Source organism: Dama dama, chromosome 5 (assembly GCF_033118175.1).
Source record: "Dama dama isolate Ldn47 chromosome 5, ASM3311817v1, whole genome shotgun sequence".
NCBI lineage: Eukaryota > Metazoa > Chordata > Mammalia > Artiodactyla > Cervidae > Dama > Dama dama.
Genome location: NC_083685.1, coordinates 8,963,233 through 8,978,490, shown reverse-complemented (window position 1 = coordinate 8,978,490; position 15,258 = coordinate 8,963,233). Strand labels below are relative to the sequence as shown.

Here is a 15,258-nt window from a genome sequence, read left to right as displayed (position 1 = left end):
AAATTTGAACCCGGCCTAGTGTTCCCAGATCTAACAAATAAAAATAAGTGTTACAGCTTTTTAATAATTTTTCTAGTAGGACTTCCCTGGTGGCTCAGACGGTAAAGTGTCTGCCTGCAATGCAGGAGACCCAGGTTCGATCCCTAGGTTGGGAAGATCCTCTGGAGAAGGAAATGGCAACCCACTCCAGTACTCTTGCCTGGAAAATTCCATGGACTGAGGAGCCTGCTACGCTACAGTTCATGGGGTCGCAAAGAGTTAGACACGACTGAGCGACTGCACTTTCTTTCTTTTCTGTCTGTACCAGAAAATCTGCCATGGAAAAAAGAAAAATACATGACACCCTGTGTTATGTCCAGTGACTCTCACCCAGGCAGTCTATCCAGAGCTGGAACACGCAGTCACCACCCTGGAGAGCTTTACCGAGAGTTGAGAGAGGCCCCAGGTACCCAGGGCTCCCCTACCCCAGCGTGGGAGGCTGGCCATGTCTTCAGAGTCCTGGGCTGTGGGCAAAAAGCAAATTCAGTATTTACTATATCCCCCAGAAAGGATGTGAAATTTTTGTCTTTATCAGAAGAGAGTATGAGTTTTGTTTTTTTAAAAAAGAAAAAAGTGTTGAATGACACTGAGCTGGTTGAATCTACCCATTTTATGGTTGGGTAAACTGAGGCCCAGAGAGCAGGAGGGATGCGCCCTTCTTCCTGCAGGGGTATACGGCTTACTTGGTCTGCTGATCACAAGGACATTGAGAAACTTCTCTGAAGTCCAAAGTTCACTGATCATACTGATAAGAGACTGCAGGAGGCCCCCAAAGGACCTTTGGAAGCAATTTCTGTCTATTTGGCTGGAGCTGTTGAAGGTTCTTCTGACCCATTGACTGGTTGATAACAACATGACCTTCTAGCCGCTCTGAAATACACTCAGGCCAGGACAAAAGGATCCTTGGCCAGGAGAATTCTCTGCAGGAGGTTGAACTCTGGTGGGCCAGGTGAAGTTTCAGAATAGCCAGTTAATCACACACACACACACACACACACACTCTCTCTCTCTCTCTCTCTCAGATGAAATTAGTTTATTAGAACTTTTCTAAGTATTAGCATCATCATAACCTCTATAAATGTGTATAACGCGGATGGTAGAAAGAAGAAAGTACTAATTATTTGCCACCACTAATCCCATCCCCAAGAAAACGGGCCATTAACATGTTAGGTGACTGTCCCCAAATGTTAACATAAATACATCTGTGTTATGGGGCTTTTTTGACTTCCATTCTGTTATCAATATGGCATATCCTGAACACCCTTCCCTAGGACTGTAGACCAGGGGAATCCGTTTTACACAGGTTGCCATTGTATGTGGACATAACAATTTTTTTTCATGGAGGTCGGCCTTAGTGTTTATCTATTTGTTTGTTTGTCTGCATCAGGTCTTAGTTTCGGCATATGGGATCTAGCTCCCGGACCACGGATCGACCCCCAGGGCCCCCTGCATTTGGGGTGCAGAGTCTTAGCCACTGGACCCCCAGGAAAGTCCCAGGATGTAAAAATGTGTCTGTCATACTAAAGCTTGATCATCTCTTAAATCCATCCATGTTGCTGCCCCCAAAAGTTTTAACAGCTCTTGTATGACAGACAAACTGGGGGAAATCGCTGAGTGATTCCTCTGCTCAAATGTCACTCTGTCCAGAGGTTTCCCTGACCACTTAAACAGCTGCCTCCATCACCATGTCCCCCAGACTGCTCTGTTTCTCTCTCCTGCCCTTTCTTTCTTATAAGGTTTTTTTAATGGGGACAATTTTTAAAGTCTTTATAGAACTTGTTACAGTATTGCTTCTGTTTTATGTTTTGCTTTTTGGCAGTGAGACATGTGGGATCTTAACTCCCTGCCCAGGGATTGAACCCACATCCCCTGCATCGTAAGATGACGTCTTAACTATTGGACTGCCAGGGAAGTCCTTCTCTCAAACTCTTTTACTACTTGATATCATATTTTATTTATTTGACACGCATCTGTACATGTCATGTTCTAAGAACTTTACTGAAATTGATTCATTTAAAAATGACATATTTAAATAGTCATAGATTATATGCATATGTTAACATATGTTATGGCAAACCTATTCACTTACATGCTGTTTGGCTGTATCTCCCACCTGAGTGGATGCCACCAAGGACAGTGACTCTGCTTGTTCCCTGATGGACCCCAAATTTCCAGACTGGTGCTCAGTGGAGCATGCACGCATGCTCAGTCATGTCCAGCTCTTTGCAACCCCATGGACCATAGACCACCAGGTTCCTCTGTCCATGGAGTTTTCCAGGCAAGAATACTGGAATGGGTTGCATAGGCACTCCATAAATTCTTGTCCAATGAATTGAGTGAATGTGAAAATGATATAATGCCCAAGAATTGGCTGCAACATATTGTATTATGACATTCTAATAATTTTTTTAATAGTTGTTAAATAACACAATTTTAACTGAGCAAAATTTTCAGATCGAATTGACTTAATTGAATGATTCAGGAATGATTCACAAATGGGTAGAATGCCATCCAATAAGTAGAAAGACGCTCTGAGGAACTAGACAAAAAGGAAGCCTTTTATAGCAGAAAGGGGAAAAGAATGAATTGTTTCAGGCTTAGGAAACCTACCTACGAGGGACAGAAAGGGGCTGTGTGGCAGATTACCTCATTGGTACTGACCAGAAAATTCCAGAGTGACCAGTTAAGACTACGTTCCTGGAGGACGTTGTAACTGCAATTAGGTTAGATATTAAGTCTTGGTTTGCTGATGTGGGGTTTAGCCTGGTCAACTACAAATTGGCACTTGCTATCAGGACTTGCTACCTCTACAATGATTATATCATGTGCTGTAACAGCTGCTGACTTTCAACACCCCTTGAAAGGAGTTCAGGGTGGAGAGCAGAAATAAGACCCCCTGTGCTCTGGGAAAACCTGACGGAACAGGTCTTCAGATAGAACTTTTCAGGAGCTGATTTTATGGACCCAGTTCTCGAATCTCCTCATACCTAGAAAAGCACTGAAATCTTTCATGGTGATGATTGCTTCTCATGACCAGCAGAAACCTTCTGCAAAAAATGTGTGCTTGATTGCACGTACTTCCCCTTCACCAAAATCACATATGTACTGACCTTCCCTCCTACCTCTTGGGAGTAGTTCTCAGAACTATCCAAGATACTGTCTCTTGGGCTAAATAGTCCTCATTTTGCCCCAAATAAAACATAACTCACAACTCTGACGTTGTGCATTTTTTTTTAAAAGTCAACAGCACAAGTGACTCCATTTGGGGTCTGTTTTTTTTTTTAATACTGTATATATGTATTGTTTTATATCCATTTTCTATAGCTCCTACAACCAATTACTAGAAACTCAGTGGCTTAAAACAACAGGAGTTTATTTTCTTGTATTTCTAGAGGACCGTAAGGAGATCAAACCAGTCCATCCTAAAGGAAACCAACCCTGCATATTCACTGGAAGGGCCGATGCTGAAGCTGAAGCTCCAATACTTCGGATACCTGATGTGAAGAGCCGGCTCATTAGAAAAGACCCTGATGATGGGAAAGAGTAAAGGCAAAAGGAAAAGCAGGCAACAGAGGAAGAAATGGTTAGATAGCATCACCGACTCAATGGACATAAGTTTGAGCAAGCTCCAGGAGATGGTGAAGGACAGGGAAGCCTGGTGTACTGCAGTCCATGGGGTTGCAGAGTCAGACATGACTTAGCAACTGAACAACAACAACTGGAGGTCAGAAGTCTAAAATCAAGATGATGGCAAGTCTGTGTTCTTTCTGGAGATGATGAGGAGGGGAATTCACTCCTTTGTCTTTTTCTGCTTCTAGTGGCCACCTGCATCCCTCGGTTCATGGCCTTCCTCACATCACCCCAACCTCTTGTGTTGTCACATCTCCTACTTCTCACTCTGATCCTTCTTCCTCCTTCTTATGAAGACCTTGGGTTTGTATCAGGCCCACCCAGATAACTCGGGATAATCCTCCTACCTAAACTCCCTTAACTTAATCACAGTCGCAAAGTCCTTCTTTCCATATCAGGTAACACATTACAGGTGCACATGGACATCTTTGGGGAACCATGATTCAGTCTACCAGAGCTTTGTTATTTAATACTTGTGAATTGCAAATCAGTTGCTCTGAAAATGGAATTATCAGTAGCGTTCTCTTCCCTTCTCCCCTCCTAGGCTATCCTGGAAGAACCTCTGTCTCTTGTCTGAGTTCTAAAGTAGAATAACAAGTGTCCAAGTAACCAGCTTCACCACGCCCTAGCTCTGTGACCGTGGGCGTGCGACTAAACCACTCTGTGCATCAGCTTCCTCAGCCATAAATGGAGAACCACAACCGTGTGACGAGAAATAAACAAAGAGGTTCAAGCCAGAACAAAGAGAGGGGCTGCAGGAGCCTTGATAAGGGGTATCTAATCTGGCTTCAGGTCAGGGAAGGCTTCCTGGAGGAGGTGGCCCTGGGGGGTGGCGTGGGGGACATTCACATAGAAAACCCCTGTCCCCAACACATTTGCAAATCACTTTGCCTACCACCTAGCAAACAGCAAATAACTCATTAACTGGCTGTTTTTAATAGTTGCAAAACTGAGACTACAAGGACCATGATAAATAAAGTATGATGAAAAAAATAATTATGATACTGAGTGGAAAAGACTCTACTGGATGCAAGAAAACTTTGGAGCTGGGTCTTCCACCAGGTTCCCCTCCTCCACTCCTGGGATTCCCTGAAGCCTAGACCAGGGAGCTCTCACTTTTTTTCTCCCTGCCCCATCTCCTTACAGGCCACAAGCCAAGCCCACAGGTCTTTTCAGAGCTGGGTTTTCACAGAAGTGTTTAGAATGATCAAAATTTTAAATACAGACAGGGACAGATGAAGACAGGATCAGTGAAAGTGCCGTATTGGAGCCTGAGGCAACGGGAAAGACCAGTAATACAGTACCCATCCCATTCAAAATGTTGACATTTTGTTCACTGACGATTTTTGGCATACAGTTTGATTCCTGAATCTGTAATCTTTCCCTGGTATACCCTGGCAGTCCAGTGGTTAGGACTTTTGCTTTCACTGCCAAGGACCAGGGTTCAATCCCTGGTTGGGAAACTAAGATCCCACAAACTGTGCAGTGTGGCCAAAAAAGGTGGGAAAAAAGAAAAAACAATGTAGTCTTTCTCTTAGTTGAATTTTTGTTGTTGTTGTTTTGGTTGCCCCTTTACATTTTGGGTTCTCACCCTGGTCCCAGCCCAGCTCCTGAGGTTTTTCCTAGAAACCATGTGAGAAGACAGACAGTTGTGACAATGTTGAGAGGACTTGCTGTGTGCCTGGGGTTAGGTGAGGGGAGAGGTGTGACATCCTGGGAAAATGTTGAGTCCAGTCTAGGGAGCAGGGAGGGACTTTTAGAGGTGGTGTCTGGCAAGAGTTCATGTGGGAGGAAAGAGGGCTCCTCATCTGTAAGAGGAAGTGAGAAGGGGTGGGGATGGTCTCCGGACCAGTGGGTGTGGGTAGAGAGGTAAGCAAGGCCAGGGTAGAAAGATTAGGGTTTAGTTTTTGTTTTTTGTTTTTTTTCAATTGAAGTATATAGTTGATTTACAATGTTGTGTTAATTTCTGCTGTACAACAGTGATTCAGTTATACACACACACACACAGACACACACATACATGTATGGGCCTCAGTGATGGCACAGTGGTGAAGAATCTGTTTACCAATGCAGGAGAGGCAAGAGACTCAGGATTTAATTCCTGGGTCAGGAAGATTCCCTGGAGTAGGAAAAGGCAACCCACGCCAGTATTCTTGCCATAGACAGAGAAGACTGGTGGGCTACAGTTCATGGGGTCTCAAAGAGTCACACATGTGTGCACACACACGCGTGTACACACACACATACACATTCTGTTTTAAAATATTATTTTCCATTATGGTTTATCATAGGATACAGAATGTAGTTATCTGTGCTACACAGTAGGACTTTGTTGTTTACCCATTCTATATATAAAAGCTTACAACTGCTGACTCCGATCTCCCACTCCTTCTCTCTCCCAACTCCTTCCTCCTTGACAACCACCAGTCTACTCACTATGTCCATGATTCTCTCTCTGTTTCATAGATTGAATCGTTTGTGTCCTATTTTAGACTCTATATATAAGTAATATCATATGGTATTTGTCTTTCTGACTTACTTCACTCACTGTGATAATCTCTAGTTGCATCTGTGTTGTTGCGAATAGCATTATTTCATTCTCTTTCATGGCTGAGTAGTATTCCACTGTGTATATGTATCCTGAGGGTAAGATATACACACACAGCGTAAGATGGCGGGGTGACATCACCAACTCAATGGACATGAGTTTGAGCAGGCTCCAGGCACTGGTGATGGACAGGGAAGCCTGGCGTGCTGCAGTGCATGGGGTCGAAGAGTCGGACATGACTGAGCAACTGGACGGACTGATAATGCCCTAACATATCAGGAAAATTCACTATAATGAAATAACATCCCTGGAGGACACAGGGAAGTCTCAGTAGTATGTCTGTCTTTTTCTTTCTTTCTTTCTTTTTTTGAAGTATAGTCAATTTACAATGTTGTGTTGAAGTGTCTGGGCTTTTAAATTATTTATTTATTTATTTATCTAGGCCACATGGCATGTGGGATCGTAGTTCAATCACGAGGGATCAAACTCGTGCCCTCTGAAGTGGAAGCTCGGGGTCTTAAACACTGGACTACCAGGGAAGTCCCACGTGTATCTGTTTTCAAATGAATGTGTTCAGAATTGAGAAGTAAGATAGTCATTAGTCAACTGAATACTGCCCATAATTTTGTCTCATGCTTGACATTTAAAAATAGGTGCTAAATAAATAGAGCAGTCTGTCTACCAAGATGCCAGTGTGTTGGGTCAACTTCTCCAATATTAAGAGTGATGTTTCCCTCTATAAACTCTGTTTTCCAAATGGTGAACAGCTCCTGACAAAGCTCTCAAACAAAACAAAGTATATTCTGCCTTCTGTTTAAACATAGTTGCATTTCTGAAAATTCAGTGAAAAATACTTTGTGTTGATATGTCAAATGGAATCAGATAATTATGAACGGTGCTTTCACCCACACAGGAGTCTTATGGGAATGGGGAAATTCTTCTTGGGAGGCAGGAAGGATGGAGGGCACTGAGCAGTGAACTGCAGGACTTTCAGTATTTTTAGCATTTCCAGCTCCTAACCTCTAAACGCCAGAAAAACCAACAGCTCTCCCCATCTGCCAAGACATTCAAAAATATTCACACAAATTAAAAAAGAAAATAAATGAAGTGGGGAGAGGGGAGGGAGACTTCCTTGGCAGTCCAGTTATTAAGACTCCCTTCTTCCACTGCAGGGGGCATGGGTTCATCCCTGGTGGGGGAACTAAGATCTCACATTAAAAAAAATAGTCCAAACCACCCCCCACCCGCCACAAACCCCGTTGAGAAGAATGATACTGAGGGAATATGGAGGAGGTCCCAGCCCCTGGATCTAGGGGGAAAAGCAGGAGTATCGCACAGGCTGCCTGTGTTGCTGGTTTGGCAGTGAGATGCATGGGACAAGGACTGGACCAGTAAATCTGCGGGTGCGTGCATGCGTGGGCTGTGTGAAAGAAGAGAAGTAGGGGATTTGGGTGAAAATTGACGCTAAGTCAAGCCACCCCCTTAGTATTTTCCTCCATGTGTGTCTCTCTCCCGTCCCCATACTGGTCACCTCCCCCCAGGACGACAACAGCAGCCCATCCCTGGCCTCCCTTCATGCCTCTGTTCCACAGTCATTCTCCAAGCCTTAGCCAGAGCTTTCTAGAGAGCACCCTGACTCCCTCTTCCCCAGCCTTAGGCTCCAGCGGCTGATGGATATCTTTCCGTTTCCGGCCTCTGTGCAGGCTCTCCCCTGGAGATCGCGCCCAGCAGTCAACTCCCACCCTCACCCGTTAATCCTGCTCATCTTTCAGGTCTGAGAGCAAATGCCCCCTTTTCGGAGACGCCCTCCCGAACTTCCTAAAGAGTTAGCTGGGTTTCCGGACACATGGTAGGAGTTCATATAAAAAGATGGGCAAAGTAAGTTCCTAGCAATTTAACTGACTTTCATCAAATCCCCTAGGGCAGGTCAATTCTATATTGTTCACTATGTTGAATACTCCATACGGGGCACTAAGTGGTCAACAAATATTTCATAAATGAATAAATGAATGAACAAACGAATTTATGCAGACTGCTTCTCGAGGCTCAAGGCGCAGGGACGAGCAGGTTTTTATTTTCTGTCTCTATGCCTTCTTGCTCCGCGCATTCCAAGCTGCGCGGTCACGGAATCTCAGTTTCCCGGCCTGCGCAGGGGATGGGCCTCGTAGGAAGGACTTGCTCGCCGTCGGGCGCGCCCCCGCTTCGCAAGCTGGCGCGTCGGGCGCGCGCGTCGGGCGCGCGCGGGGGGGCGTGACTGGCTGGCCTGGGCCTCCCGCCGCCCCTCGGGGCTCCCGCGCCGCGCACGCGCACGCGCGCCCCGCGTGGGCCACGCCCCCCGCCCGCGCTCAGGCCCGGCGCGCGCCGGCGCGGGGGGCGGGGGCGGCGGCGGACGCCGACGGGGAGGGGCGGGCCCGGCCCGGCTTGGCCCGGCCGCCCGCGCGCGGCTCCTGGAGCGCCCCGGGCCCGGCCCGGGCAGCGGCGGCGGCTTTAGCCGAAGGCCTCAGCGGCGCCCGTGCGCTGTACCGCAGCGCAGCCATGGCCCTGGTGACCCTGCAGCGCTCGCCCACGCCCAGCGCCGCCTCCTCCTCCGCCAGCAACAGCGAGGTGAGCCCCCGGCCCGCGGCCCCGGCCCGGCCGAGCAGCTGCCGCGCGAGGCCTGGGCCGCGAGTGCGGGGCGCGGGGCGCCGGGGGCTGCGCCGGGACAGCTTCGAGGGGTCCTCGGGCCTGCGGGGACCCCGCTGGACAGCCCCCTCCTGGGTAGCCGGACTGGGGTGACTGTGCAGTGAGACTGCGGTGCCGGTGTACCCCCGTCGGAGGTTGACTGTGTGTGTGTGTGTGTGACCCCTGTTTGGGGCTCACTGTGCAAGAGACGGTGTGTGTGACCCCCATGGGGGGTGACTGTGTGTAAGTGTGACCCCCGTCTGGGGTTGCCTGTGTGTGACTCCTGTGTGGGGGGTGACCCCCATGGAGGGGTTGACTGTGTGTGAGTGTGACCCCCGCCTGGGTGGGTGACTGAATGTGTGACACCGCCCCCTCGCCCCGTCGGGGGTGACTGTGCAGGGCACTTGTCCTGAGACTGGAACTCCTGATTGGGTAAACTGCGTGAGATGCCGTTCTGGGATGCCGGATCCTGTGTGCGTCTTCCTGTGTGTGATTCCGGCCTGTCCCCTGGGGGCCGTGCCTGTGTGGTGCTAGGGGGGAGCAGCCGCAGGGGTGCCCCTGTGGAGGTGAAATCGGTTCCCCTGGTGCACGTCCCTGGGGTTCTGGCTGTGGCCGTGAGTGGCGGTCCTCTGTCACTGTGTGTCGGTGAGTTCAGGGTGCTGGTGCGGGTTTCTCTGGGTCTGCGTGTGACCCGGCCTGGCTCCTTGCCCCGGAGTCACTGGGGAATTCGTCCTCTGGGCGCACAGCTGGGCTGGACTGAGCTCTGCTGGGCCTCGGGCCTCTGAGCAGGAGAACTAGTTAGGGCCTCGGGTCTAAACTCAACATCCGCGGCCACGCCGAGTGTTGACCCACAGACACCGCAGCTGGAGGAGGAGACGGGAACTGTTTATAGAGAAGGGAGAGGAGGCTGCTGGGGGATGGCCCTGCAGGCAGGCCCAGGAAGTGACCCCGCCAGCATCTGGGCAGTTCAGGCCCCTTCTCCCTGGGGGAAGTTGGCTGATAACACTGATAACGTTTGTGTGTGTCTGTGAGAGAAGGGGACCTGTTTGGGTTTAACAGCCCTGCCTGTCAGGCCGGCTCCTGGTGGGCAGCTCTTCAGCCTGTTTCCATTGGGGCTGGCAGGAACATTTCTCAACCTGGCTGCAAGGGTGAACCTCACAGCCCTGGCCCTCTGGAGGAGAGGCCGTTCATGAGTTATCTTGCCTGCAGACAATAGGTTCTAACAGTCCCTGCTCTGCAGGGCAGCCAGTGGCCTGCAGCTGGGAAGTGAGTGCGGCAGCTTCTCGCTTCCCCACAGAGACACATGTTCCCCTACATCATTTCTACTACCGCTGTCTTGCAGTTTACAAAGTACTCCTCTGCACGTAATTTCATGGTTCCTTCTCAAAAACAACGGGTGAAGAAGTCAGCTCCAGGAAGAGGTTATTCGGACAGCCTGTCAAGCCTGAAAGTGAAGTGAAAGTGAAAGTCGCTCAGTCGTGTCGGACTCTGCAACCCCATGGGCTGTACGGTCCATGGAATTCTCTAGGCCAGAATACTGGAGTGATGGGTAGCCTATCCCTTCTCCAGCGGATCTTCCCAACCCAGGGATCGAACCCAGGTCTCTCACATTGCGTGTGGATTCTTTACCAGCTGAGTCACCAGAGAAGGCCACGAATACTGGAGTTGGCTATCCCTTCTCCAGTGGATCAACCCGACCCAGGAACCAAACTGGGGTCTCTGGCATTGCAGGCAGCTTCTTTACCAGCTGAGCCACCAGAGCAGCCGGTCAAGCCCAGGCCTTTGATCCTAAGCCCCGCCTTCCTTGTGTTGCTTTGCATCCAGTCCACTTCCGCTCTAAACACGTTAAAAAAATAAATTTTTTTTTTTGACTGTGTTGGGTCTTTGCTGCCCCGAGGCATGTGGGATTTTAGTTTCCTAACCAGGGATCGAACCTGCCTCCCCTGCATTGGAAGGCAGATTCTTAACCACTGGACCACTAGGGAAGTTACCACATGTAAAATTTTTTAATATTTTATTTTTTTAACCGAGATGGAATTCACATACCATAAATCCGCCATTTTAAAGTGTACAATTCAGTGGTTTTTAGTACATGCCCAAGGTTGACCAGCCATCACCACAGATTCCAGAATGTTTTCATCACCCCCAAAAGAAACCTCACAGCCCTTAGCCATCACCCACAGCCTCCCTCCCACCCTGCCCTGCCCTGCCCTCCCCTGACCAAACTGTAGGCAACCACTCATGTTCTGTTTCTACGAATTTGGCCTATTCTGGGCATTTCATATAAGCGGAATTCCTACACTGCGTGGCCTTTTGTGTCAGCTCTGTTTCACTCAGCCTTATGTTTTCAGGGCTTATCCGTGTTGCAGCGTGAGTCAGGACCACATTCCTTTTTATGGCTGAGTAATATTTTATCGTGTGGATGTGCATTGTGTTGGACCTTGGGCTTGTTTCCACTGAGTGTATTTTCACTTTCACTTTCTGGGCTTCCCTGGTGGCTCAGCCTGTGATCCTTGAGTCGGGAAGATCCCCTGGAAGAGGAAATGGCTACCCACTCCAGTATTCTTGCCTGGGAAATCCCGTGGACAGAGGAGTCTAGAGGGCTACAGTCCATGGGGTCGCAAAGAGTCGGACACGACTGAGCGACTAACACTTTTTTCTCTTCAGTATTCTACCGTATGGTTGTACCTTTTGTTGGACTCTGGGATTGTTTCCACTGAGCATATTTAAAATTATTATATAGAAAGCTTTATTTTCACCAAGTGCCAGTGACCTCCAAAATAAAACTCAAACAGCTCTTCCTCACCTTGAGTAAATCAGCAGCATTAGTGGCTCCAGGAGCCAGCAGAGGCTGGGATGTTCCCCGGAAGGTGAGGTATCTTCCAGGTGGGGTGAAGCATGAAAATGCAGGAAGGAAGGGAGAAGGCAACATGTGTGCCATCTCTGCCTCTGGTCTGACCTTCCTCTGGTTACTTCCCCTCTGGGCCTCAGCTCATCCGAAAGTTCCAGCTTCCCTCTCGTGTGTTCCTTGGCATAGGTAGCTTCCTTCTCTGAAATAATTGATCTCACATTGCCTTTCGTCCCGAGACCCTCAGAGAGGGAGCGGGAATTAAGTGATTTTGACATCTGCATCCCACCCCATCACTTCCTTATTCCTCAAAATGCACATCCTCCATTGAGACAGACACGCTCAGGTCACTTCTTTCCTTCCCCAGCCCATGGTCCTGCCCAGCATGGGAACTAAGGGAATTCACAGCCCATCCCGCAGAGCAGTGCTTCCCTCTTTTTGGTTTCGTTCCTTTCCCCTCCACCTTTATCTCATTTATATCATTTTACCGTCAACCTTGTCTCATTCTTTTGTGCGAACAGGCAGAGCGCCCAAGAAGAGAGAAAGCAATAGCTTTCAGGAACTGTGATTTTTGACCACCATTCAATGTGACTAATTTTCACGGGTGGATCTCCAGTCCCTTTGGGGAAAAGAGTATCAGATCAGGGTTTTTCAACCTCAGGATTGCCGACGCTGGGACCAGAAAAACCCTGTGTGGCAGGGGACCCGTCTTGTGTGTTGCAGCAGATGTAGCAGCACTCTACCCACTAGATGCCACTATCATCCTCCCAAAAAAGGCTCCGGCCTTGCCTGGTATCCCCTGCCAAGAGCCATGGTCCCCAGTTGAGAAGCACTGGATTAGACCCAAGAGTCTCTTCTGAGTTTGTTCCTGTGGTCGTGTGAGTTGTTTCGTGTCTGTTTCACTTCGGGGCCGAAGCTGGTGGCCCTGTGGTCGGCAGAGCCGTCCCGGGTGTTTCCACTTGTCCTTCAGTGTGGGGTGGGGAGCATGAGAACGGACCGATGCTCTCTGCCTCCGCCCAGTGCAGGACGTACGTGATCTTATTACAACACGGGGATTCCAGGACCCTGTGCCAGGCTCATTGGTTGATGAAATTGCCACCTGTGGTGTGTGTCCCTGGCTGCCCGGAGCCCTCCACACATGACCTCTGTACCCTTTTCCCACCACTGCCAGCTGCTGTCTGGTTTCTGTCCTCAGTCAACCTTGCATCTCTCCCAGCCATTGCTGCTTTCCAGGTTTCTCTCTTTCCCGTTCAATGGGCCCTTCTGTGTAACACACTAAACATGCCAACTCCCAACAGTGGAAAGTTGTTGGGGTGTGTGTTTTCTTCTCATTTGAGTTTTCTCCTTGAAATAAAAAGAAAAATTGCAGTTGGGGCTTAAATCCTGGTTATTTTTGGAGCCTTTAACCCTTGTGGCCTTGTAACTTTTAGAAAATATTAAATATCCCTTTGTTTCATGTCTAGAAATACACTAAGAGCCTAGAAAGTTTTAAACATGAAAGTCTTTTTGAGAACTTACCAAAAGCTTTGAGACCCACTGACAGCCTGATCCTGGCTACCTTTTGTTAAGAAAGACTTGCCTGGAATGGTGGTGGTGGTGATGGTTGTTTTTTAAACTTGTGTGTTGTGGTTTAAAATGGTGTTGATCATTTGTGATTACCAGAGGGAGGGGACTGAGGTGAGGGGGATATGGATAAAGGCAATCAAAACACATAAACTTCCAGTTATAACATAAATAAGTAATACAGACACAGTATACCACATGATAAATAAAATTAACACTGCTGTATGTTATATTTGAAAGCTAGTAAGAGAGTAAATCCTAAGAGTTATTAAAAAAAATGGTGTTGATCACTCAACTATTGCTTAGATTGAAGAAGGAAACAGAGCCTCTTAAAATATCACCTCCTTCCCCTAAAAAAGAAAAACGGGGGACTTCCCTGGCGATTCAGTGGTTAAAGACTGTGCTTCCAATGCATAGGACACAGGTATGATTCCTGGTTGCGGAACTAAAATCCCACATGCCTACGTGTCCAAACATATAAATAAAATTTAAAAGAAAGAAAAACTGGATGAGCTCCAAAGCAGCACTGGAATAGGGAGAGCTCAGGGCGAAACGAGTGTGTGGAGTACCTGGGCTGGCTAGGAACACCGTGTTAGCAGGCATCCATCTGCGATGCCTTGGAAGGCGGGAGGGAAAACATTAGGAAACCTGAACATTTCCTCTGCGGGAATTCTGCAGGGGAGCAGCAGGGCAGGACTGGTCCGGGAAGGTTGCGGTGTTTGGAAGGAGCCAGGTTTCCTGGACATCTGTACCTTTTGCATCAGAGCAGAAAATGTGAGCCTTGTGTCTGAGGCTCATTGATAGCGGTTGTCTGGGCTGTGACAGTCTCTTCCTTTCTCCGCAGTTGGAGGCTGGCAGCGATGAAGATCGCAAGTTAAACCACAGGTAAGCAGGCTTCGCGTTTTCACCCTGAAGTCTTTCTTCCAAGCAGGTAAGAAATACTCTCGTGCCTTTCCAAAAGGGAGAACCCTGGAGAGAGACTACACCAGCTTTTCTGTAGGAGGAGGGCTTTACAGATGATCCAGACATTTAACTGTAAACAGCTTCAATAATTATGTAACATTCAGAGAAGGAGAAGAAGAATTGCCAGGATTCCATCACCCTGGCTTTGCTATGATGAGTATCTTTACAAACTTCCTTCCAGGTTTTACCTCTGCTTTAAAGAAAGTAATCATTCTAATATGTTCTCTGTTTTCCATTGTGCTTTTGGGAGGGTATCCCTTTTGAGGTAAGTACATTGCTGATTCGAAACAGGCGTTCAGCCCCTCAGTTTATTAATTCAGGGTGTGTGTGTATGTGTGTGTGCGCGTGTGTGCGTGCGTGCATACACCTGTTGAGAAGTTCCTCAAGCGTGTAGTCCTCAGTTGCTGTATTCCCAGGTAGACACCAAAAGTATGGTTGTTTTCCTTTGCCAAAAATTGGGTGTTTTGTTGGCTTGCAGAAGCTTTAGTACTTTATTACATAATGCAGTCTTCTGTTCCAATGATCTGGTCTTAAACGCTGGCTCTTAAGAGTTTAAAAAAGTAAACAGCTAGATTAAGAAAAAAAGAAAAGAAACTGCACAGAATTTCAAGGATACTGTTCTTGTATTATTATTATTGTCTGTTTCATCTTGGGAAGGGGAGGAGAATTAATTGGAAGAGGAAATACGTGTTGAGAAACTGGGGTCAGCCATTCATTGCTGAGAGCAGGCCGTCCCCCTGGTTAAACGCACACACAGGAGCGGTGGCGCTCCGCCTCGCCTGTCTGTGAAGTCTCCTGTGTGTCTGAGGGAAGCAGGCACCCTGTTTTCTAAAACTCACATGTGCAGGAAGGTAATCATCTCAGTGCAGTGGCCGGGTCCTCCTCCTCACATTACGCCGGAGGGGGGACCAGGTGCTGTGACACATTTCACTCTTCACACTGGGGGTTCTGGTTGCTCAGAGTCTCGAAGGCTGGAATCAGCCAGATTCCCAAGTGGGGGCAGTCA

General features: G+C 48.2%; 1 protein-coding gene, 1 long non-coding RNA gene and 1 pseudogene across 4 annotated transcripts in view; all 3 read left to right on the top strand.

The window, feature by feature from the left end:
- Window positions 1–45: 45 nt before the first annotated feature.
- LOC133058128 (U7 small nuclear RNA) lies at window positions 46–89 on the top strand (annotated as a pseudogene).
- An 8,569-nt stretch (window positions 90–8,658) lies between these two features.
- Window positions 8,659–15,258, top strand: part of SSH1 (slingshot protein phosphatase 1) — a 55,608-nt gene continuing 49,008 nt past the window's right edge. For all 3 annotated transcript variants that reach the window (XR_009692806.1, XM_061141691.1, XM_061141690.1), the window contains exons 1-2: window positions 8,659–8,821; window positions 14,134–14,174. Coding sequence is in view for 2 of the 3 variants with exons in the window: in XM_061141691.1 (XP_060997674.1) it covers window positions 8,753–8,821; window positions 14,134–14,174 (110 nt within the window). In the remaining variant the exon portion in view is untranslated. The remainder of the gene's footprint in view (window positions 8,822–14,133; window positions 14,175–15,258) is intronic.
- Window positions 9,012–10,749, top strand: LOC133056411 (uncharacterized). The gene is made up of 2 exons (XR_009692807.1): window positions 9,012–9,523; window positions 10,221–10,749. It is a non-coding gene; the product is annotated as an uncharacterized LOC133056411 (long non-coding RNA).